General features: G+C 44.9%; 2 protein-coding genes across 2 annotated transcripts in view; one reads left to right on the top strand and one right to left on the bottom strand.

Annotated features, from left to right (window-relative positions):
• Positions 1-22,522, top strand: Hexb (hexosaminidase subunit beta). The gene is made up of 14 exons (XM_051172599.1): positions 1-289; positions 3,546-3,691; positions 7,153-7,218; positions 8,181-8,227; positions 8,464-8,574; positions 12,258-12,359; positions 14,914-15,043; positions 16,852-17,032; positions 17,698-17,784; positions 19,476-19,548; positions 20,636-20,810; positions 21,636-21,726; positions 21,853-21,957; positions 22,269-22,522. Exons 1-14 carry the CDS (start codon positions 69-71, stop codon positions 22,333-22,335), a joined length of 1,602 nt encoding a protein of 533 aa, XP_051028556.1. The 5' UTR covers positions 1-68; the 3' UTR covers positions 22,336-22,522.
• Positions 22,523-23,102: 580 nt separating this feature from the next.
• Positions 23,103-25,645, bottom strand: part of Gfm2 (GTP dependent ribosome recycling factor mitochondrial 2) — a 38,135-nt gene continuing 35,592 nt past the window's right edge. Inside the window, exons 20-21 of the mRNA XM_051172598.1 lie at positions 23,905-24,087; positions 23,103-23,340 (exon numbers count right to left, since the gene is read on the bottom strand). Coding sequence (XP_051028555.1) covers positions 23,203-23,340; positions 23,905-24,087 — 321 coding nt within the window. The 3' untranslated portion in view covers positions 23,103-23,202. The remainder of the gene's footprint in view (positions 23,341-23,904; positions 24,088-25,645) is intronic.

Raw genomic sequence — 25,645 nt, 5'->3', positions numbered from 1 at the left:
ATTTCCCTGCGCTCAAGGCAAGAAAGCTGGACCGAAGAGTCTGCCAGGCCGGACCCCGCCGAGCAGCCATGCAGCGGTCCCTACGTCGCATCCCCGGGCTGCTGCTGGCGCTGCTGGCGCTGGCGGCGCAGGCCCCCGCCCAGCTACGACCCGCGCTGTGGCCCCTTCCGCGCTCGGTGGAAATGTTCCCGCGGCTGCTGTACATCGCCACGGAGAACTTCAACATCGTACACCACCCCAATTCCACTGCGGGCCCCTCGTGCTCGCTGCTGCAGGAGGCGTTTCGGCGGTGAGCAGCTCCACTCGGCGGGTCGGGGACCTAGGGCAACAGAGGCCGACCACTGAGCAACCTGGTCTCACAAGACTGGAAGACAGCATAGCAGGTGTTAACATAAGCTGACCGAAGACCAAGCCTTGACCTACCCACCCTGCTTCTTGCGCACCCTAGGTGCTTAGGGACCCTAGTCTCGGTGCAGGAAAGCAAGTGCCTGGAGTCATTTAGTTTGATGGCATCAGAGAGATAGGGACTGAACGTGGCCCTAGTGAACCGACAATGTGTGCATCTGACCGGGCTTAGATAAGGACCTTCTGAGGGCCTCTGGTGTTTACTGCCGCATTCAGCTTCATCCTCTTCGCATGTGGCCACAACTCAGATGTCTTCGATCTCGTCTATTGTTTTTGGTTTTTTGTTTTCTTTTAAGTGTATTTGAGCCTGCGTGAGTTTATGTATACCACGTGTGTGGATATACCCGCTGGTGCTGTGGGCATGGAATCTTGATGTGAGCCTCTAATGCAGGTGTCGAGAACCGAACCCAGGTCCTCTGTAAGAGCAGTAAGAATTCTAAAACTCCGCTCTGGGGGGAAAAAAAAAGACCTTAAGTTGGAGCACTGTGGGAAACCTCTCCCTTTGAAGCTGTGTTCCATACCTAGTATTAGGAATTCGGATCTCAGTACTTCAAAATGTCCTTTCAGACAGATTTTAGGGAACATGTGTTTTTCTTCTTTCTCAACATTCGGCAGCAGTTGCTCTGGCTTCCTCCTCTCAGATAGGTTCCCTAAAACCGGTTAGCATTTGACATTTACTCTGAAGCTATGGCACTCTGGGCACAGAGTATGCGCCAGGAGCAGGCACCCCTCCCACGCCCAGCTACCTTTGCTAACCGTACAGCGTACAGGATAAGAGTGCATTGGGTGACGCTTGAATGTGCCAACCTGTGCCCCATCAATGAGAGACCTGTATGGGTCGGCCTGCCCCCCAGGAAACTCGAATCCGGTGCTAACTGTGTAGCCTGCTTTCACTCCCAGATCTTGTCTGTGACTGGGGAAAATGACTTAAATCTTGCCTGTAGGACCAGGGAATGCAAGGCAAAGTTAAGGGTGGGCTCTGAGGTGTGGAAAAACTTCTGCTGAAGAGACCAGGGACATTGCTACAGAAAGTGTGTCCGCTGCCTCTGAAAGGCTAGTGCTGTTCCTTGTAATTTCCACAACTAAGAGGATATTGTCATCCTGTTCTGGAGGCCTGTTCTAATGGGCTGGGATGCTTGTGGCCCAGGTGGGATGAAATGCAAAACCAATGTGCCTGTTAGTATTGAGATAATCAGGACTGTGTCTCAGTTGCTGTACTGAATCACTTTGGAAAATGTGCTTGCTTGCTTTAGGACTGGCTGACTTTGGTAAAGCTGGACTTTTTCTTTTGCCTTGCTACATACTTGAGCAGGCAAGAGTTACTTGTTAATGGGCTACAACGTTACAAAGGCTTGAATCAGCTGTGAGGTAGCTTGAAAACAGGCTTGCCATCTCACAACAAATGCAGGTGATTATCACTTCAAGAATTCGCCCCTGACTAATTTGTGGCTAGTGTGGGAAGCAACTAGTGATGACACCTGAATTGTTTGGCAGCCAGTTGTAAAAGGTGGCTAGGCCTTGAAAGCCTGTGGCTGAACATTCTAATAACTCTGGCACGGTTAGGGTTGGAAGTGTCTGGAGATGAAAGGAGTTCAGAATTGTAGGTTGTAAACATGCCCACAGGTCGCTCAGAATTCAGGGCCTTCTATCAGTAAGAGCCCAAGCCTGGTCCCAAACGAAGCTTTCTGCAAGGCTGTTGGATGTGTGGCTGCTTCTTCAGCCTTAAAAAAACTACTGCATAGTAGGGACTGTCGTGTGTTTTGTTTTTGTCTGAGACAGGGTCTCACTTTATAGCCCTGGCTAGCCTCAGACTCATTATGTAGACCAGGATGACCTCAAACTCACAGCAGCTTCTGTCTCCTTAAGGGTGAGATTAATGGTGTGGACCACCGCACCTGACCTGGAACTCCTGTTTTTAAAAGAATAGCACCTAACATCTTAAAGCTGGTCAGTGATCCTGCTCCCACCGACACTTACCTTCAACCCAGCCCCTGCCCAGTACTAGGAGGGCCTTTGCACATGCTAGGCAAAGCTGTACCACGTGAGCTATACCCCCCAGCTCCTTTTAAACTTTTTAATTTTAATTTTAAAAAATATTCTTTTACAGCAGGGCGGTGGTGGCAATCACTTTTCATCCCAGCACTTGGGAGACAGAGGCAAGTGGATCTCCGAGTTCAAAGCCTGTCTGATCTAAAGAGTGAGTTCCGGGACAGGGCTACACAGAGAAACCCTGTCTTCAAAACAAACAAACAAACAAAAAAAGCAGTAAAAATGATTTTTTGTGTATGGGTGTTTCGACTGCAGTGTGACTATGCCCCACTTGTGTACAATGCCTGTGAAAGCCAGTCATAATTGTTGTGAGTCACCATGTGGTTGCTGGAAATTGAGCCCAGAATCTTCCGGAAGAGCAGCCAGTGTTCTTAACTGGTGAGCCATCTCTCCAGCCCTGATTTTTTTTTTCTTTTTTGTTTTGTTTTTGTTTTGAGACAGGGTTTCTCTGTGTAGACCTGGCTATTTGCCTTTCCTGGAACTCACTCTGTTGACCAGGCTGGCCTCAAACCCAGAGATCTACCCACCTCTGCCTCCAGATCAAAGGCGTTCACCACCCAGCTGAAGTTTGTAATTATGATAAAATCCATATAAGATTTGCCACTGCGGGGGGGGGGACCTGAGGCTCTGGCCACCATGCCAGCAGACAACTTAGGAGCAAAGCACCCCAGGTCTTTATAGACTGACCACAAACACATATATTAGAAGGAATAACTTAGACCTTATCTAAATTGATAAAGAATCAATATTTTCTGGAAAAAAAAAAAGATTTGCCACTGTAACTTGTTAAAAATATTCACTTTTACGTGTATGGATAGTTGACAAGCATGTATGTCTGTGCACCTTGTGTGTGCAGTGCCTGTGGACGGTGAAAGAGCTTTCAAAATTCCCACATAGGAATTTGAGTCTCAGAAAGTTAGATCTGAAAGTGTAGACAACAGGATTTTCAGAAAGCTCCCCTGACAGTCCTAAGGTAGGTCTAAAGGAAGAGCCAGTTAGACTGAGCTGGCAGACGAGTTGAGAGCTGACTTCTGTGTCCACAAGCACATACGTACCACTTGGTTCATTGTCTAACTGGATCTCTCCCACAGATATTACAACTATATTTTTGGCTTCTACAAGAGGCATCATGGCCCTGTTAAGTCTCAAGGTGGTCCACAGTTACAGCAGCTTCTGGTTTCAATTACCCTGGAGTCACAGTGCAACGCCTTCCCCAGCTTGTCTTCGGATGAGTCCTGTAAGTACCTATTATAGCAATGCAGTCGGTGTCGAAGATCTGTAACTCCAGTGGTAGGTACGGAGAGAGGCAGAACTAACGTGTGCAGACCCCAGCCCTCCTCAGAACCAACCGCTGCCATTGCAGGGGTCCCTGTGGATGTGGTACCCGAGCCCTCCTCAAAACCAACTGCTGCCATTGCAGGGGTCCCTGTGGATGGTACCCCCGCCTCCTCAGAACCAACCGCTGCCATTGCAGGGGTCGGCATGGATGTGACTTGCAGCAGATGTTTTGAGGCAGGAGGACCTCAGTGAATTGAAGCTAGTGTGAGCTAGAATAAGACCTTAGTTCAAAAAAAGGAAAAGGGACAAAGAAAGAAATAAAATGAGCGTTTCTGTACAGGTGAATGTGACATAATTCCTAATGCTTCAGTGTTCCACTACTGAATTAGACTAATCTTGAGGCTACCCTAATTCTTTTGTCATTTTCGAAAGACCGTAATGTGCATATGCGTGCATGCATGCGTGCATGTGTTTATGTGTGTACACATGAAGACTCATGCACACAGGCACTCCCAGAGGCCAGAGGGCATAGGATCCCTGACTTAGAGTTACAGATGAGCCACCAGCCTTGGGCGCTGAGAACTGAACTGCAGTTCTCTGGAAAGGTGGCGGGTGCTTCACTGCTGAGCCATCTTTCCAGCCCTTAACTTCTGTCTTTGAAGGCAAATTGGAGCTTCTTGCACACTAGACTAGCCTGCCCACAGGATGCAATCACCAGCCTGAGGCATACCTCCTCCGTAGGGTATGCTGGCTGGCAACGGTATGGAATGACAGTGAGGGGTCAAAGAGGCATAATATGAAGGTGCGTGTAATTAGCCCAGGAAGAGACACAAGGGACTTGGAAGTAAAAATAGAATGTCACCTAGTTAGAAGAAAAGGTGTGACTCCTTTGGCCTTAGACTGCTAAGCACCTGTGTCCCCTCCTCCAACACAGATGAGATTTCCTAAAGGATTTCTTAAACTTTTTTTCCTTAAATAAGTTTTCGTTTCTTTTCACTTCTGTAGCCATCCTTGGGAGAGAAATAGGTAATTTGCCACACAGTTTCAGTGGGTAATGGGCACCTGGATGCTGTGGGAACAGTAGGTTTTGCAATCTGCACTGAGATAGAAATGACCACTGTGTTGCCAAGGAAACCTTGCTGTCCGTTACCACCAGCAATATAGACAGCCTGTCGTAGATTCTAGAAAATAGGGTGAGCTAAGATTGAAGAGTCTTTATTCACCTCAGCTCTGCAAACAGTGCTCTAAAAAGGATGCTTCTTGAGGTACGTTTTAGGAAATCCACCAACATCCTGAACACAAAGATCCAGACCCCAACCGCGATACTCAAAACAAAGCTAGGTATACCCTGAGAACCAGAAGTGAACCAATTTCCCCTTTACGAGGTAGCCACATATACAAAGCCATTTACTTGTGACGAAGCGTTAAACAAAACAATCTGTCCTTTGGTAGAGGTCTGGCTGAACAGACGGAAGGAAGTTAATCTGCATGGCAGACAGACAGACAGGCAGAGCTTGCGAAAACAAACTGCTGAGCCGGGCAGAGGAAGCTCTATAGCGGTAGAGGCAAAGTTGCCATTTACACACCAACATATGAGAACTCGCAGATAAAGAATATCGGTTTTTTTGTTTGTTTGTTGTTTTGTTTTGTTTTTGTCATTACACAATTGACAAGGTCCAGGAAAAGAATAGAGATTTCATTTGGGGGCGGTAGAGAGAGCTGGATATGCACCTCAAGTGACGATTGAGGAGTATTGTAATTATTGGTATCCATGGAGATACAAAGGTTTTTTTTCACAGTGCAGCCAGGTACAGAAGGGGGATAGTTGACAAGTCAAAGCCATCATCCCACTCCCCCAACACACACAAGCAGAGTCACTAAGTCACTAAGAAACCTAATAATTTCGTTTTGAAATTAAAATTCTATAGCTATGTGTCTGCACACCTAGCAGGTAAGCCTTCTCATTGCTATTTGATTGGGCAAGTTGAGTCAGGGTGCTTTTGTTTTGTTTTGTTTTGTTTTGAGACAGGGTTTCTCTGTGTTAGCTGTGGCTGTCCTGGACTCCCCTTGTAGACCAGGCTGGCCTCGAACTCACAGTGGTCCACCTGCCTCTGCCTCCCAAGGGCTGGGATTAAAGGTGTGTGCCACCACGTCTGGCCAGGGTGCTTTTTAATAGTAGCCAGCCCCTCAGCTAGTGTGGGATAAGGAAGCTTGCTTCAATTCCACTCAGTTGCAGTAGCAAATGGTTCTGAGCCTGACATTTCCACTCACTCAGCACTGTGTGTGGTCTTCTGACTGGAAAGGCTGTGCTGGTAGAATATAGAATACTGTCAGCTGAGCATGTCACATGAGGGACACCCATCTTTTCCCTGGCTGCAGCCACCTGCCTTCTGGCAGTCTGGAGGTAGTAGAAGGTCATATCCCTGTCCGGATGATATGGTTGGCTCTAAATCATTAACTCCAGCCTACAGGACTCTCCCTGAGGTGAAGTCTGCAGCTGCGTGCCCTTAGCTTCTAGCGGCTGCACCCTCTAATCCCAGCACTCAGGAGGTAGAGGCATGAAGATCATAGGTTCAAAGCCAGCCTGGGCTAAACAGGAACACTGTCTCAAAACAAAAACACCCAAAAGAGTATAGTGTTTTAGTTGGCTGGGCTGGGCTGGGCCAAAAAGGGCCTTATCCTCCAGTCTTTGGAATCATACTCTGCCTATGTTTGACCCACAGGAATTTTAGTCTTAGAGGCCCATTCCTTCCCTCCCACCATACCTGGTTGGAGTCTCATTCTTGATGGATATGGACGACTTCTTCTTCTTCTTCTTCTTTTTTTTTTTTTTTTTTTTTTTTGTTTGTTTGTTTTTTGAGACAGGGTTTCTCTGTGTAGCCTTGGCTGTCCTGGACTCACTTTGTAGACCAGGCTGGCCTCGAACTCACAGGACTGCCTGCCTCTACCTCCCGAGTGCTGGGATTAAAGGTGTGCACCACCACTGCCCAGTTTAGAAAGCAAGTCTTAAAGCACATTTCAGATAACATTGAGGAGAGGGGAAGGTAGGACAAAGGGAAATAGGAAAAGAGTGGAGAGCACTCGCTGGCCTTGGGGAAAGTGGGAAGTTTGAGTAACTAAAATTGTGAGTCCTGAACTTTGTATTTCTGACCTAGCAGTTCAGAGCTGAGAAGATGAGGACTGTCAGGGATGGCCGGGGGCCTTGCCTTGGACAGCTCAGCTGCCTGGTCTATGGCACTGGGACTCTCTAGTGAGACACGAGGTCCCTGAGGTTCAGGCTAGGGCATTTTTGAGTTGAAGGAATCTAAGAATCTAAGTGGAGGAGAGAGAAGAATGTGTGAAAATAACCATGGGTGAGTGTAGGAAGTAGAGCGCGCATCATTCTGGGATTAACAGGAGTTCACCCACCTCCCCCCACAGATTCTCTACTTGTCAAAGAGCCGGTAGCTCTCCTCAAGGCCAACAGAGTTTGGGGAGCACTGCGAGGTAAGTTGCGTTCAGTTTCATTGTTTCCAGTAGTCAAATATTACCACATGTTGCTTTGTAAAATTAAGCAAAGCAAAAACTATTCCAACTTGGGCCCTCATCTTTATTTCCTGTGAAAAACCCTGGCCTGAGTGCTTAATTTCTTCAACCCAAGATGCCCCACCCTGAACCTCAGGGGAAGTGTGCGGCACAATTGTCTTCCCCGACCCCGGACCTCCTGAATCATCAGAATCTGCCCCCTGATCCATGAGAGAGCGAGAAAGCCCAGAGGAAGGAGATCCCTGCTCACTGGCGAGCCATGCTTTCAGTGCGCCATATTCTCGAGCCTTGTCGCTCCTCACAGTCGGGTCTAGGGACCTCCTTGGGGCCGGCTACTCCTGGGTCCACAAGCTCCTGCAGAGAGGACTCACTGTCTGTGCCCTCGAGCCACACAGCCTTGGTATCCATAGGATCAAAGGCAGAGTTGGTCCTTTTTCTTTTTGTTTTCTGAGACATGGTTTCTCTGTGTAGCCCTGGAATGTGCTCTGTAGGTCAGGCTGACCTTGAACTCAGAGCTCCACCTGCCTCCGCCTCCAGAGTGCTGGCATTAAAGGCGTGGGCTGCCACCACCACCTGGCAAATGTAGATACTTTCTGAAATGACTAGTCCCTTAGCATAAACTTTCGGGAATTGATATTTTATCAAGCCACTTTTGTGATAAGCATATAAGCAAGGCAGAGGTGGTGGGGGGCGATGAGGTGAAGTACATTTATTCACTAGATCCAGGAGTGCAGGGGGGCGGGGTGGGGATTGTTCGACTTAGGAGAACATTAGAATCTGCAGGAGTCACGCATGGTTCAAAAGGCGTGGGCACCCTCCTTGCTTTTTAAACTATCCCTCCTGTGGTTATGAGTCTGTTTGGACCTTACTCTTATTTCAATTTTTTTATCTTATAAATAACACAATGCTTGTTATTCCCCCAGGTTTAGAGACGTTTAGCCAGCTAGTTTACCAAGACTCTTACAATGCTGTGAGTATTCCTGTTGCCGCATGAGGCTGGTTGGACAGGCTGTGCTGTACTGTTAGAGTGGAGCCTACCCAGCTGTCCTTCTGAGGGTCTCTTTCCCCGCTATAGTTATCTTACAAAGTTCATGCACTTTTTGGCTCTAAATTTTTATCCAGTGTTTGTGTAGATAGTTGTAGTCATCGTTGAACTTGAGGAGGAAAGGGTTCTAAAACTCCTCAACATTTGATTTCGTCTCCTAGTTCGTCATCAGCGAATGCAGTATTGCCGATTCTCCGCGGTTTGCTCATAGAGGGATTTTAATTGATACATCCAGACATTATCTGCCCGTGAAGACAATTTTAAAGACTCTGGTAAGTAATTGCTTTATCAGATCCCTTACTCCTCCTGAAGAGCTGCCCCTTGGGTACTTTCTGGGCTTTCTGACTCCCTCTCTCAGGCAGGATTTCCTCATGTGACATGGAGGCACACCTGAGTGACTCTCCCGTGGCCAGGACTGCTAAAAGCGTTTGTTTGTTTGTTTGTTTGTTTGTTTGTTTGTTTTAGCCAGGATCTTGGTATGTAGCGTAGGTTGTCCTCAAGCTCCCTGCGCCATGGGAATATCAGCGTGTGCTACTATGGCTCCTGAGAAAGGAAGTTTTATTGCAGCTGTTGGCCCAAGTGTCAGGTAGATCACGGGTCTAGCCATAACCTGGAATAAATGGCTTCAGTCATTCTAGCTGTTGGTTTTTAAGGTGAAGTAGAAAGGGTCAGGGAATAACTTTTCCCTTTGGAATAATGTTCCAGAAGAATACATGGAACCTTGGGGTGGTAGGATAGGAAAGTTGGTTATAATTATCTTCTCTTGGGGGCTTTTCATTGGTTTGTCCCTACCCCCACCCCCACCCTCACCTGCCAGCTGACTCTCTAAGCTACTTTAGAAGACTACAAAAGAGCTTTCATGTATTTTTAAATCAAGAATATATACATTTAAAATTTATAAATACATGAATTTGAAGTCTTATGATTGAAATTTTTTAAATAGTTTTTAAACTTACTTAAAATTTGTATTTACCTAAATCTCCCTACAATAATGCTGATGGGTGCATGCAGTAGACGGCTCAAATATTAGTTTGCATCTCCTATGAAAAGAAAGAACACATCTCAAAATAGCTTGAGGGCAGGCATCGGGAGCAGGAAGCTGGTAACAAGCGCGCGTGCGCGCGCACGCGCGCGCGCGCGCACACACACACACACAGTCTACCCACAGTGCAGCATCCGTCAGGATCTGTGTTGCATTTCCTTGTTTCCGCACCCCAGTCATCTTCAGCCTGGGGCTGTTATCTTTCCTCATTTTGGAAGACTGGGGTACTTTCGAAAAGTCCAGGCCACTTACTTTTAGAACACGTCTTAGCTCATCTGTTTCTCACATGAGAATCTGTTCCTGGGGCAAGAAAAAAGCAGAAGTAGGGCTGTGTCTTCAGAGTATCAGGTGGCGCCCTGCCTTGCTACAGGTAATGGACACTCGAGTTGGCTGAGGTGTCATCTGCCATGTTTCTGCACTGTAAAGTTAATTTTAGGGTCTTTTGTGCGTAGTAAGAGCCCTATGGGAGGGAGTGGGGGGCTATGTAAAACCCCCATATTTCCTCAGTGCTCATGGACAGCGGATCCTTGTCCGACTCAGGAGGTTTTTGCCTCAATCAATCACCAAATGCTGATTCCCTAGCTTCATCATTTCTAGCACTTACTAGTGGTGAATTCTCTGTTACGGTAAGGTAGAGCATCCCTTTTTCATTTGAGCACTCATTTTATCATTTTGCTTAGTGGATTGTAGCCTGTTAACAACCCTATATAACTGTCAAATGGACCCTATTGTGGCCATTAGAAGCAGGCTCGGTTTTTCTTTTGAGATGCCCCATCAATCTCTCTATACCTTTGGCACCATGATATCCCAGGTTTATGTTGCCCTCAGTCTAGATTCAAGCTTTTTTTTTCCCCTCTCAAGGAACCTTTTCAGTAGTCAATATTTCAAAACCCAGATTTGGGTTGTAGGTGGGCATATTGCAATGAGAGCATCTCCTGACTGTAGACAGCTAGGAAGCGTGCCTCTCTCTCTCTCTCTGTGTGTGTGTGTGTGTGTGTTCAGTACATTTATGTGAACATATATGTATACATCTTTCCTTGTGTCTCTCCATGTTATGAGTTGGTTTAGCACAGCCCAAGAGTCAAATCCGGTTGCTGCTGTGGGCCAGGAGAGACTATGTTTACCCTTTCCTCTCATACCACAGTTAATCTGGAAGAGTTCTGTGACTTTAAAAGATGAAAAGACTTTTAACCCCACCAGCAAGCCAAGCAGGACACCAGCCGGGTGTCCTCAAATCCAGTTCAGTTCCGACGCTGTCCCCCTGGAGATATTGTCAGGTCCCAGAAGCCGAGGGCTCATTTCCAAAGCTACCCCGTCTTCCTTCTGACTGTACATGCCACACGCCATCCTCAAAAGTTTCACCTGTGCTTGTGATAGAACACTGCACATCAGGGTTCCCGGAATTCCCCCATCAAGGTCAATCAGTTAACTCGAGTGGCAGCTAGAACTGATAGAGAAACACGCCTGTGAGTTTATTAGAAAGAACAATGTAAAGGCTGCAGGTGAAGAGGTCCTTACGGTTGGGGTTTGGGAAGAGGGCTCTTACGCCCTCTCTGGGCATGCCACTCTCCAGGAACCTCCTGTGTCCAGGGTTGTGGAATCTCCGAAACCTGTCCTTTGGGGTTCCATTGCGTCGCTGCCTGCATAGACATGGCTGAAACACAAGCGCCATGTGGAAATGTGAATAGACGGAGAGGGTCTGAGCGAAGCCCAGAAGGTCTGCAGCTTTAGCACCCCCCCCCCTCTTCTGTGCAGCATCCATCCCTGTAGGGTACAGGAGGATGGGAACCCCTCTGGAAAAAGGAGGGTCTTGGGACCTCCTATCAGACAAGATAGGTCAAAGAATCTCATTAAGGCCAACTCTAAGACAGAAACCTGAGGAAAAATAAGAAGCATCCCCCAATCTCTACAACCTTCTTTCAGGAGGTGGGGGCGGGGGAGGCAGTCAGGAACCAGGAGGCACGCAAAGACCCCAGAAGCCTCACAGCATCACAGTGGCTGGCTCTGCAAGGAAGTTTCACTGGAATGTGCTCATGCACTTGTTACATACGGCTTTTACAGCTCACGGAGTGGAGTGGGTGCAATGGAAACCTAACTTGAAAGTGGAAATAGTTGGTATCTGACCCTTTATGTAAGGTTTGCGAACCCCTGGCCTCTAGTCTTTAAGTTTATTGTAAGTATTATAAGTTTATAGTAGTCAATTTCAATTACTACTACTTTTTTGTAATTCCCTTCTCTGACCATAAAAACTATGTCATTGCAAATGACCCCAAGCGGCCGTCAGCCAAGTCTGTTTAGTTCCAATACAGAAAAGGGAAGACCATGTCTGTATCATCTGCTAGCGCAAGTCCACCCCGTGTTATTTTATCCTTTGTAGAATCTGTTTTATATAAGTACATTGGCACTATACAAATGTAATGGCCTACATTACATTCAGTATGTCAAGATGCCCAGGTTTTCTCCAGGCATTTGCTTGGCCTTCTGTTGAGTCTATAATGAACTTCACATGCCAGGGTTATCACCGTTCATATATGTGCGAGTTGTAAGCTTTGATGATTACATAAATGCTTTGTTATACTCCACTGTACTCCACTCGCTAAGACAGCCTCAGCGTCTTCATCCCCGATTCCTGGCAGTCCCTGAAATAACGGTAAGTTCATATGCTTGCTCTCCTGTATAGGAAGGAGCATCACCGCTTCCTATATACAACGTGAATGTTCCGTGTGGGGCTCTAGGAGAGGTGTGCCATGTGGACTACATACGATGAGGAATGCGCGCCTTCCTCTCCATTCTTTCTTTGCTAAAAAGAAACTACAGAAAGAAGCACTAGCTGGGAGAAATTCCAGTGTACTCAGATACGATATGGATTGTATTCGTCTATGGTATATAATGTTTTCCCATGTTTGCTTGCAGGATGCCATGGCTTTTAATAAGTTTAATGTTCTTCACTGGCACATAGTGGACGACCAGTCTTTCCCATATCAGAGCACCACTTTTCCTCAACTAAGCATGAAAGTGAGTAAGTCGTCTCATTGTCTTCTGCGCACAAAAACCTATGGCATAGCTTCGTTAGAAGGTCGTAGCTTCAGTAGTTTTTCTTATAAATGCAGCCAAAGTGTAAAAGTTAGGTATCTGGTTAAAAATATTTTTTAGGTTACTGCTTAGCATTTTATTCATAAACCTTTTTGTAATTGTTATAAGTACTAAGATTATTACTATAAATGTTATACGTTTTGAGAGCAGCATAATGTTTTAAAAACTTAATGTAGAAGACCTGAGCAATTCATGAGTAACAGTTAAGATATCCACTTGTGGAGGCTGGAGAGATGGCTCAGAGGCTAAGAGCACTGACTGCTCTTGCAGAGGTCCTGAGTTCAATTCCCAGCAACCACACGGTGGCTCATAGCCATCTATAATGAGATATGGTGTCCTCTTCTGGCCTGCAGGCGTACATGCAGGCAGCGTACTGTATAAAATAAATAAATAAATAAATCTTTTTTAAAAAAAGATACTCACTTGCATATTACTCTATTTAAGTAGGTTTGAAAACATGTAAATGGCCTACCTTTTTCCTCCTAAAACACAGAAAATGTAGGCTATTTTGGAGATGAGCTATGGGGAGATGGCTCAGTGGTTAAGAACACTGTCTGCTCTTCCAAAAGACCTGGGTACAATTCCCAGCACCCACATGGTAGCTCAGGGCCTCCCACACAGCAATGCACCTAAAATAAATTATTTTTTTTTAAAAAAGGAGGTCATGCTGGGCATGGTGGCGCTCACCTTTAATTCCAGCATTCAGGAGGCAGAGGCAGGTGGATCACTGTGAGTTAAAAGGCCAGCCTGGTCTACGAAGCGAGTCTAGGACAGCCAAAGCTACACAGAGAAACCCTGTCTCAAAAAAACCAACCAAACAAACAAAAACAAAACCAAAACCAGAGAGGTCATTCAGCACAATAAGCTGAAAGTTAAGGTAACAAAAGGTATGGTGGTGCTCACCTTTAGGGAGGCAGAGGCAGGTGGACCTCAATAAGTTTGATGTAGGCCTGGTCTACACAGTGAGTTCCAGGACAGCCAGGACTACACAGCGAGACATCAATAAACAAAACAAAAGCCAGGGTCTCCTCCATCTCAGGCTGGCCTTGAACTTGCCATGTAGCCAAGGATGACCTTAAAAGTGTACCCCTTGCTTCCTCCCAAGATCTTAGGCATGTGCCACCACATTGGCGGTACTGTTGTGAGCGTTCAGATGGACTGTTCTAGAGCAGTGGATCTGGGCAGCTCATCCATGGGTCTGTTTGATCTTCTAGTCATATGAAATAGCAGCTGGCATCCTGCCTTCTGGCTACAGTCCCAAATCTAATGGTGTGTTTACTATAGGCTGAAGTGCTAGGGGTTGGGGGGGCAGGGGATTGCTTCTCTCCTTTTATGTGCCTTTCAGAGGGACAGAATAGTTGTTTGTTCAGTACCCAGTTCCTGCAATTAGTCTGTGATGACGCTAACCTTCCCACCACCGTTATTTTGAATCAAATCCCAGATTTGTCTCATTTGTGGAAACACTTTTTTTTTTTATCTAGACAGCTACCAATGCTCGTATTTAACTAAGTGTCTCGTCCTGTTTCTAAAAAAAAGCACTTTACTAATTTGCATTGGAACACACAAGGTCCATGCAGGATGGCTGTAAATGTGCCTACTAATTCTCTTTTCTTCTTGTAAACTATTGTTATTGAGGAAACCAACAGAATGTGCTATCCTGTCTCCATTTTGCTGGTTACATTCCTAAGTATCAATTGCCATGTCCCCTGTATTTTGATATGGAGTTTAAAGGTTTATGTGTGTGTGTGTTTATTTTTTAAAGATTTATTTATTATGTATACAGTGTTTTGCCCGCATATATGCCTGCATGCCAGAAGAGGGCACCAGATCTCATTATAGATGGTTGTAAGCCACCATGTGGTTGCTGGGAAATGAACTCAGGACCTCTGGAAGCACAGACAGTGCTCTTAACCACTGAGCCATTACTCTAGCCCTATAGCCTGTATCTTGAGACAGGTTCCAAACCTTATCTTTCAATGTACCTTTATCATTACTTACAACCAGTATCGAATGCTAATTTCTTAAGTGGCAGAGACTGAGCTAATACTTAAACAGCTAAGTTACTTATGGTCTGGGGTGTGGGTTTTAGGTGATAGTAATTAGAGACTAAAAGACAAAAATCTGTGTTTTGTAATAATTTGAGTTTTGATTCTAAAGTTGACAAGGGAAGTGTTTTCCAAGGTTTCACTCTGGAGGCATTTTGCTTGTCTTGCTGTTTCCACAGCGTTGAAAGTAACTGTGGACGTAGGTGAAGCAGGAGGCGCTCACTATTAAGTTCTATCAGTGAATTTTGAATCTGATAGGCAAAAATTCAGCCTTTATAGATTCCTGCTCTGAAGTCGTGACTATTCTAGTGTTAGGTGTGGCTGTTTAAATGCCTGCAACAATAGGAAAACTGGCCAGCAAAGTGCAAACAGACTTGTGTACAGCTTCCAGGACCAGATCCATCTTGCACATCTTAACTTGACCGTTACAGGGAAGCTATTCTTTGTCTCATGTCTACACACCAAATGACGTCTATACAGTGATTGAACATGCCCGATTCCGAGGGATTCGAGTTATACCAGAATTTGATAGTCCTGGACATACAGAGTCTTGGGGGAAAGGTAAGAAGTTTGTCTTACATGTTGAAAAGGGGGCATCTGAGGTCCTTTGTTAATAGTTTGGAAGTACAGATGCGATAGACTATTTTTGTCCCTTCTAGGTCACTGTGTAGATGCTGCTTCAAGTATCAAAGTTGGGGGAACAGAAAACTTGGCTATAAGTGGAACATGATAACTTAATTGTTTGATTGGCATGCTTTTGGGGGAGCACAGAATATACTCATGTTTCGGGTAGAGGGAACACCATGAAGAAAGGCATGCAAACAGTATGTAGTGGAAACAGAGTGGAACCAACTTTAGGAGATGCTAGAGGTGGTGATTAAGAATGTGGGATCCAGGGGCTGGAGAGATGGCTCAGTGGTTAAGAGCGCTGCCTGCTCTTCCAGAGGTCCTGAGTTCAATTCCCAGCAACCACATGGTGGCTCACAACCATCTATAATGTAATCTGATACCCTCTTCTGCAGATAAAGCACTCATATGCAGTAAATAAAATAAATAAATCTTTAAAGAATGTGGGATCCGGGCTGTTTGTATGCAGATTCTGCTTTTGTCATTTGGAGAGTAAACCTTGGGCAAGTTAACACTTCACCTCCAGTTTCCCCATCCATAAAATAAGGCTGACATTTCTTTTTTTTTTTTTTTTTAATATTTATTTATTATTATGTATACAGTGCTCTGCCTGCATGTACTCTTGCAAGCCAGAAGAGGGCGCCATATCACATTACAGATGATTGTGAGCCACCATGTGGTTGCAGGGAATTGAACTCAGGACCTTTGGAAGAGCAGGCGGTGCTCTTAACCACTGAGCCATCTCTCCAGCCCAGGGCTGACATTTCTAAGCATCAGATAAACAATAGAAAGTCCACAGCAGGAGACCCAGCATTTGTAATTGTTCAACACGTTGTAATATCATGGTAGACATGGAAAACAATGGGAACTGAATTTGGAAAGGACATCACCAAGGTCTGTGATGACAGTAGTGGGCTTCATCAACACGCCCCGGAAACTAGTGCAAACTTCCGAGTAGAGACGTAGCATGATTGGGGTCACATTTGGGGAAAACCTTTGCCAAGGTCACAGATGGGAAGAGATGCGGGAAGTCCTACACTGGGAAGGTGAAAGCAGGCTTGAAAAGTAACGAGAAGAGCCCGAGACATTCTCAGGAACAGACTCCAGATGGGGCTGCAGAGCTTGGGGAGGCCCCAGGCAGAGCTGTCGGAAACCAGAGAATGAGGATTTTTTTTGTTAGATCATATTGAAAGGCAGCTAGGGTTTCTATTCACATTGAGCTATGTATTGAAGCGCAATTGCCATCTGAAGTGGAGAAGACCTCAGCCTGTCTAAAAGCAGCAAAGCGGGAATGAGGAAGTAGCTCTTGTCTTCCTGGGGAGAAACCGAGGAATCTTGGTAAATGTGGTTGTCCATCTTCTCTCTAAAAACTTTCTATAGTGTCAGCACCACAAAGCCCTGGTGCTCAGGGTTTGCGTGGTCTGTTGTGATGGCATCAGTGGCTCAGACTCGATAGAAACCATGCTTTGACCCTTGATCTTTTCCCAGGCTAGTGCTATGAGTCCTTAGGAAGTCCCAGGCCCCAGCAGACACGCAAACACAGATGCTACAGCGTGCTGAGCTACACCTGGTGGGGTAGTGTGTCAAGTGCATTTCTGACTATGGGTACTTTCAACTCACTTATGAGGTTTGTTGGGATTCAACACCATTGTAAGGGGAGGACCATCTATAGCATAAAGATGTACATATTCAGGTCTTTGTGATTAATATCCTTATAAAAATAAACCTTTATTTTTTTCTAGGTCAGAAAGACCTCCTAACTCCATGTTACAGTCAAAGAAGGCAAACGCAAAGGGTTGGACCTGTAAACCCAATTCTAAATACAACTTACACATTCTTTGCCACATTTTTCAAAGAAATCAGCAGTGTGTTTCCAGATGAGTTCATTCACTTGGGAGGAGATGAGGTGGATTTTGAATGCTGGTATGATAACTCTAAACTTTTTATTATTTTTTTCAGTTTTTGTTCTTAAAGTGTAGATATACAGAATCTACACTGAACAGGGGAAGATCTCCTTATAAGGGTTTGAACAATTCCTCAGATGGTTAATTATTAAAGAATGTATATTTTTTTAAAAATGTATATTTGAGAGGCAAAGCTTAGGAAGAAGAATTGAGGAGTAGAAGCTGGGTATGGTAGCTCATGCTTACAATAAAGATCAAGGGCAAGCCTGGGCTATAGAGTAAGACACCGACTCCAGGAAAAAGAATAGCAAAATCTATGTTTCCCAGTCTTGGTGGCACAAATGTAATCCCGGTACTTAGGAGGACGGATGTGGAGTGTTGTGAGTTCAAGGTCAACCTGGACTACAATGAGACTGTCTCAAAAAACCTAACAGGCTGTAAGGAAAAGAAGAGCTTTAGCGGAGAAGGGAAGGACTAAATAGGGGAGAGTGTTAAGTAAGAGTTTTTAAAAAAATAATTTCTGGAAAAATACTTTAGACGAGTAAGAGAACTCATAACTGAGAACTTGGACTTCCTTTTAATACTTTAAAGACTCTTTAACTGATGTTTGGGATGCATACTGCTTCAAATAATAAACTGGACACATCAAAATGTTTAACATTTCAGTCATTTTTTTTATTTAAGGATATCAAATCCAAATATCCAAGACTTCATGAAGAAAAAAGGCTTTGGCAAGGATTTCAAAAAACTAGAATCTTTTTATATTAAAAAGTAAGTCATTTGAAAGACTAATCATCAATGCTTTTATACAAGTTTATGCTATAACTTATTTTTCTGCTGTACTTTCTCATTTTCTCCACCCCTTACAAAAGTGGAGACATGAAAGCCCGCTAAGGAAAGGAACGCTGTGTACTGTTTTCTTTATGATGGTGAGCCTTTTGCAGTGACTATGGAAATAGAGGGAGGAGCTGCCCGTTTTTTGAGAACTTGTCTCTGAGTCCTGACCTGTGTCTTGGGCACTATTCAAGCACTAGACCCCATGGCCTCTGTCAAGCCCTAGGGCATCTCTTTGGCTTCTTACTGTGCTGTGTGGTATATAGTGGCCACAGCTGTTCATGCCTGTCTGCATCAGCTCCGTTTCTAGCACTCCACAGCAAGGGGACTGGTGGCCACTACTGCATGAGAAAGAACAGACGGACCATTTCCCCCACAAAGGACCACAGCCTTAGGCTTCATGGGCCATGTGGAGTTGCATGTTGTCAAAAAAGATAGAAAGCCTTGCAGATTCAAAATCCATTCTTGGCTTGCAGGCCATAGAAAAGCAGGCTGTGGTTTTCCAGGCTCTGCATTCATTCTGTTCCAATTTGGCTTTTTGTGTGCTATTCTGTCTTACCCTTTCAAGAGCTTGTTACTGTCTAACTAAATATATGTGCCAGTTAACAGCTGGTGTTATTGATGCAACAGGACAGGTTAGGTTACAGTTTTCTTTTTTCCAAGAAACCCTTGAAATTACTAGTTCTGTTTGGACAACTTTACATGAGTTTGAGGCCACTTCTTCCTACTTCAGAGGCATCAGCAGCTCATAAACACAAGCCAATTATCTCTACTACACTAGGTCCCAACACATGAGCTATGTGAGTTGCTACCCAGCTTTATTTGGTGCTTCTGTATCAGAGGTTCTCAACCCGTGAGTCATGGACCCCTTTAAAGACCGTTGGAATTGTCAGATATTTACATTATGGCTCATAACAGTAGCAAAGTCAGTTATGAGGTATCAACAACAGTCTTATGGTTAGAGTCTTCGCAATGAGGAGCTGTACTAACCACTGCTCTATAAAGATGTGTCACAAGCATAGCAAACAGCTCAGTGCTGAAGCTGTCTCCCCTGAGGCACCTCTGTTCATGTGTGGCTGGGCTTTTCAAGCCACAGTGAGACAACTGAGCTCAATTAGGACACAAGAGTTAGATGGGGCAGCAGAGCCTGTGTTTCAGTAGTGGCTATAGAAGTGATTGGAGGGCTCCGCTACATTGTTTAAAGAGGCAATATAAGGGGAAGTTTACATATGAGGAAGACAAAAACATGGATTAAAATTTAAAAATTAAGTCAAGTTTTCTATACCAGAGGGTAAGATGTGTTTCCACCCTTAGACTAATCTTGCCTGGGTGTTTTACAGGCGTGTACTTTGTGGAGTTTCTTTGTAGGGCAGTCTCTAGTCAGCAAGACCTAGCTCAGGTTGTCTTGAGGCTGAAGGATATTTTGCCAGTTTCCACTTCCCCTTACCCTTTTTTCCTATCTTTCCACCCTGCCTCAGCTACCCAGCTTTAGCTGGTTCTGTATAGCTAGGTTATACTGAGCTACAGTACCTGTCAACATTGCTTGTAGTTGTTGGTAGAAAGCATGCATGTTTTAAGAGTGTTTTAACTTTGTAGTTCTAAATAACTGTCAATTTGCTCACTGCTAGGATTTTGGATATTATTACACCCTTGAAGAAGAGCTCCATTGTTTGGCAAGAGGTTTTTGAAGATGGAGTGACGGTAAGGACTGTGGAAACTTCATGTCCAGCTGCAGTAATGGCTTAGTAGGTCAGACTGCTTGCTGTACCAGCCTGAGGACCTTAGTTCAGTCCCTAGCACCTGCTTTAAAAGCTGGATGTTCCATCAGCAGTTAGGGTGGATGGAGGAGGGGGTGAAAGGCCTCCATTCTTCGCTGCTGAACGATTTGCTAGAATCAGATTCAAGGAGAGGAGTCTTTGCCTTCATTTGTGTACCTACTGGTGACCCTACCAGGCTCCAACAGATGGTACCAGTCCAGTGGTCACACAAAGCCAAAACTCCTCAGTCTAGGGGAAAGGACTGTGGGAGAGTTGAGAGATTGGTGGGGATTCAAGGGAGAGATTAATCAGTATGCATTATATACATATATGAAATTGTCAAGAATAAACTTTAAAAAGCCACGCATGGCCTAGTGTGTACCTGTAACCCAAACTCTGTGAGGGGCTGGGACTGCCCTCCAGCATAGTTCCAGGTTCAGCGAGATGCTTTCTCAAGGGAATAAGGTGATCAGAGTAAGATGGCAACCCTACCCATGCACACGTGTGCTTATACGATAGTACGCAGATGCAAGACTCCACTAGTGATAGACAACTTACTGTTTCCTTCTCGTTTCTTCCCCCAACTCCTGCTGTCTCACAAGCTGAAGTATTTTTGAATCAAGTTCCTTTTTGTTTTTAAGAGCAAAGCAAACAACAAATAAGCTTTTAAAAAAAATTGTTAAAGTGGTTTTAAAGTAGGTAAAATCAATATACACTTCTAAAAAACACTGTGTTTCTGACAGTTATTAACAGTAGGTGTTACAAGCCTGGAGGCTGATGGCGTCTCACACTGGTGTGGCAGGAGAGGGCCTAAGGTTCCAATCTTAACCCTGAGCTTTTTTACACCTCTGAGGTGTTAGCTTATGGGCAAGGGGCTAAGCATCCAGTTTTAAAGTTGGTGAGATTTGAGTAGCAATGAAAACCCAGTGAATGGACAGCACATGGCACTGGCCACAAGGGAAAAAAAAAAAACAGGATGCCTGGTTATGTTTACCAATCAACACTGTGAATGCAATCTCTGCCTTTAATAGCTTCAGCCAGGCACGGTGGTTGAAGTGTGGAAGAGTGAAAATTACTTAGAGGTGCTAAGAGAAGTCACAGCAGCGGGATTACCTGTGATCCTGTCTGCTCCTTGGTACCTGGACCTTATCAGCTATGGGCAGGACTGGAGACGGTACTACAAGGCAGAGCCTCTTGACTTTACTGGTGAGTAAAGCAAACATCCTTACTGCTGGTTTCTTCCCAAAACTTCCATCCTCTCCTCCCAAGTCTACCCTCGATACCACTCTATTACTCCCTTTATGTCTGATCTTTGATTTTATTAAAAATCAGACGGTGTCATTTTAACTTCTGATAGGAGCGATGTACAGTCTAAATGAAATACATAAGCACACCCCTTAGATCGGCCTCCATTTTCATGCAGTTGGTTGCTTTTTATATCTGAGATGTCTGAGTGTGTAACTTCATGAGATACCCAAGTGAGGTTCCCATTTGCTTTGGTGGATTTCAGGCTGTGGGGGCCTGGGTTTTCAGTTACTTTATTAGGACTCCCATTTTATATAGTTTTGGATATCAGTCTTTAGCTTAGAAAATGAAATTATAATTAAGTCTAAAATAATGCTCCACTGGAAATTATGACTTTCTCTAGAAAGCATGTTGAGGATTAAAAGTTAATTATAAAAAATGGTTTGTAGATGCTTTTTCTTGTTTTGTTCTTAAACACCAAGAGGAATACAAATCAAAGATAGGTATAGTGGTCACAGTCCATCAAAAAATTAGGTAATACTCCAATTTGTATTTTCTGGCACACCACTAATAGGAAATGGGGAAGGGATTGAATGTGGTATCCAAATGAGTTTGTACAGGGCCCTATGAAAAGGCTCTCTACCTCTGCTCACTACAGCACTGAGCCAGGGAGGGAAGAACGGTTCTGCTGCCTGTAGGAGGGTGCGGAAAGGTAACGTAGGGTGACTATAGAGAGGAAACCATGTGTACAGCTTAACCTTTCTCCCTTCACCCACTTTAATGCAGGTTCTGAGAAGCAGAAACAACTTGTCATTGGTGGAGAGGCTTGCCTATGGGGAGAATATGTGGATGCAACTAACCTTATTCCAAGGCTATGGTAAGGAGTTAAACGGGTGCCAGCTGGTGTGAAGGATGCCTTGGCTTTAAAGATTTTCCTTAAGTAGGTGACTTAAGGGAAAAAGAAATCTAAACTACTTTGGGAGACACGTATTTTAAATTCCAGGCCTCGGGCAAGCGCTGTTGGTGAGAGACTCTGGAGTCCTAGAACTGTCAACGACTTGGAGAATGCCTACAGCAGACTGGTGGCACATCGCTGCAGAATGGTCAGGTGAGAGCTCTTACTAAAGCCCAGTACTCAGTGTCACTAGTTTCTTCAGCTTTTTGTCTTGCAGTAAGTAAAAATGACAACCTGGAAAGTAGGATTTAATGGTAGAAACTGTTCATTGTTGCAGAGAGAGTAACACCTGCAAGATATATTTTGGTATAATTGCAATCTTAAAGGAGTTAGTAGCTTAAACTAGACTTATTAAACCATTGCAAAGCAGGGCAGTGGTGGGAGGGCGTGGTTGAGGGGTGTGCTAAAGTGATTTGATGGTAGCCTCCCATCTAAGACATCTTTTTTATGTTTTCTATCCATAGCCGTGGAATAGCTGCACAACCTCTTTTTACTGGACACTGTAACTCTGAGAATAAAGTAGAAAACTGACAGAAAGTCTTCAGCATTCTGAACTATAATCATGTTGATTTTGAAGTCATGTAAATCAAGATTTGTTAGGCTGTTTTTCTAAATAAACCATCTGTTTATTGATTGAATCTCTCTGCCTGTATCACACACTGAATACTGGCATCTTTTATGTGAACAGCTTAAAAAATAAAAGGAAAAGTGTAGTGATGCCACTCATACTGCAAAGGACTGCACGCATGCCTTCATCATTGCAGTGGTCTAAACGAGGAACGCGGGGCTAGAAAGAAGGCTCGGCATCTTGCAAGGACTGAGTTCAGCCCCTGAATCTATATGGTGGTTCTTGACAACCCATAATTCCTGTTCCAGGGGGCATAACAAGCACTTCTGACCTCCACAGACACCAGGGATACACAAGGTACACAGACAGACATGAGGAATCTCCCTCCTAGGCCCAGGTTTGGATGTTTGGTCTGCAGTGAGAGGTACCATTTGGGAAGGCGGTACAGCCTTACCTGAGGAAGACCATCGCTGGGTGTCTTCAGAGCTCACTGCCTGCCCTGCTTGTAGTTTGTCCTTTGCTTTGTGCCTGAGGTTAGAACAGGGCTTTCTCAGCTTCCCGCTGCCTTGTCCCTGCAAGTATGGACTCTCCTTTGGAACCTTGAGCCCAACAAACCCTTTATAAGCTGTCTCAATCACATTATTTTATCACAGCAACAGAGCAAGAGAACCAGGGCACAGCTGTCTGCATTTACAGCAAAGCATGCCCCACACAGTGTTAGAATGGCAGCTCCAATGCCATTACAGTACATCTTGTCAAGTTCTTTCCACATCCCGAAGCAGAAATTTACCAGCAGTTAAGTGCCCCGGCATTTCCCCGTTTCCAAGGACCTAAAGCACTTGGGCCAGACCACTTCTCTGGGTGAGCAGCATGCTCTGGTCTTGAGGGCTCATGGCTTGATAAGTAGACAACTCTAAGGCAAAAGTTGCCGAGCCTGATGTCAGTGTTCGAAGCACAGTTGAATATCCCTAATGAAAAGAATGTCAGTTTGTTACTGCACTTAATTTAAGCTTCTGTTTCTTACCCTGTGGATTATCTTCAGAACACAGCAGAGAAGGTGTTGATAAGTACCACCACCTCCAGGGAGCGCTTCAGAAAAAAGGAAATACTATGGCAAACAGGAAAACTTAGCATCAGGTAAGTCAGCTGTGCATGCATTCTGAGGCCTGGGAATTTGGTAATATGACTCTGTCTGTTGCTCTTTGTCTGCTGGGGCCTATCCTAGGAGCAGAGGTGCCTGGTTAGGGAAGAGACTGATGCTGGCCACAAAACGTATGGCCCAAAGGGAAAAATGCAAGGAAAGGAAACCGGTCACTCAGACCACATTTTGGTACAGTGCCCTCAGGTTGGAAATGGCCCGCCTGAAGGCCATGCTCCCTACCTCTCAGCACAACTGAAGGGGGAGTCCCCACACGCCTGGTGGTTGGAAATGTGGCATGAGTTCTCTAAAGCAAGCCCTGCTGCTTGCTGGATCTACTCAGACCAGATCTCTATATTAAGGAATATGTACATCACAAATGCAAAGAACTTACCATAATCTCTGCTAAAGGAACAAATCCTACAACAACTCTGTTGTCTTGGCGAGTCTGGATTTCCTGGACGAAACCTCTTCTTTGTGCCAAATCTGCGAGGACAGAGCTGAGGTACTCTTTAGCCACTGTAACCTCAAGATGCATCAGGGGCTCCAGCACCTGCTTGGCAGCAGTTTTCAGGGCCTAGGAGATTCCACAAGGTGAACAAACCTCTATTCAAGGAAAAGGAAGACGCACACCAAGTCTGAACTGTTTGCTGTATTCTTGAGCGGAGGGCTCTGGTGACCTCACTTGCTTTAACTCTCCACAGACAACATTTTATAAGGAGCCAAGAATGAACTTGGACTAGTAGCCACATGCTGGAGAAGCTTTAAAAGGGCCAACAACCAAGTTAATGGTCAGGACAATTCTCTATGAACAAACCCTTTCTTTATTACACAGTTTGTAATCTAAGAATTCAAAGGCCACACAAGGGCTGAAAATATTTTCAAGATAAAAGGTAAAAATTAAGAGGAAAATGCTACAACTAGGAGCTAGGCTCTGCAACTCAAGAACAGTGCTGCCCTCCAGAACTGCCCTCTGTCCTTCTCACAGTCTTCTGAGCATTACCTAATTGCAGAGCTTCAAAATCAGGCTTTATGTAGCTTCAACAGTAGTTCCCAGCCCACTCTCTGATGTCTCCACTGGGCCTGCTTTGGGCCCCAAACTAAGCTCAGCATTTACTTTCCAACCACTCCTCTGGCCTTTCTTATTTGCTGATGGCATTAGTAGTTTTCAGCTCACACATAAATACTTCTCTGATTTCCTGTTTCCAGTAAACGCCAGTTGCTGGTACCCTAGTTCAGACCTCATCTACTTCCTGTCTGTCTTAGACTGTCTTTCCCATGCCATCACTTCTGTGCTCTGAATATATGTCAATCTTCAAAACATTCATTCTCCATTGTTTCCAGAATAAAATTCAAACACCTTTCCATAATGCTTTAAGGTTTCACTATTGACTTATCTTCCATTAAGCTAGGACACTCCGACACTGGGAAACAGGCACAGGAGGTTGTCAGCTCTGCTGGGTCACTAAGACAGGAAGCAGGGCATGGCACTCAAGGACATCTCAGGGGATCACATGCTTGATACTTTGAGAGGGAAGATGCTTGGTCTAAACCTGTTTCTCAATGGGACTGATCTGTTTGGGGTTGTTGTTGTTTTTAATAAAAGCAATCTTAATTTGAACAAACTCACAAATTAGAATAAATATTAGATTTCACTGTCCTTTACATTAAAACCCAGTGTCAAGCTGACCCCAGATCTGTCCATTTAAATGCACCAGGCTTGGGACTGGAGAGATGGCTCTGCAGTTAAGAGCACTGGCTGAATTAACCAGGGCCCAGAGGGGCTTGCTGAGACTGAAGCTCCAACCAAGGACCCTGCATAGATGTAGCCACTGGGCAGCTCAGGCTTCATGTGGGTCCTCTAATAAAGGGAGCAGGGGCTGTCTCTGACATGAACTCTGTTGCCAGCTTTTTGATCACTTTCCCCTGGTGGGGACTGCCTTGCCAGGCCACAGGGGAAGAGGACACTCAGTCCAGCTGGGGTGGATGGGAGAGAGGGAAGGAGGGATGTAAAGTGAGTAAGTTAAAAAAAAAAAAAAAAAAAAAAAAAAAAACCCACAGGGCAAGCTTGCAGCTAGTAGCTATATGTTTGGAAAGGAGAAAGCATAGATCTTTTGCCAAAATCAGTATTTTTG

The sequence above is a fragment of the Acomys russatus genome, chromosome 30 (genome assembly GCF_903995435.1).
Source record: "Acomys russatus chromosome 30, mAcoRus1.1, whole genome shotgun sequence".
Taxonomy (NCBI): domain Eukaryota; kingdom Metazoa; phylum Chordata; class Mammalia; order Rodentia; family Muridae; genus Acomys; species Acomys russatus.
The sequence above is the reverse complement of the archived record's forward strand: the minus strand, read 5'-3'. Positions and strand labels throughout refer to the sequence as shown.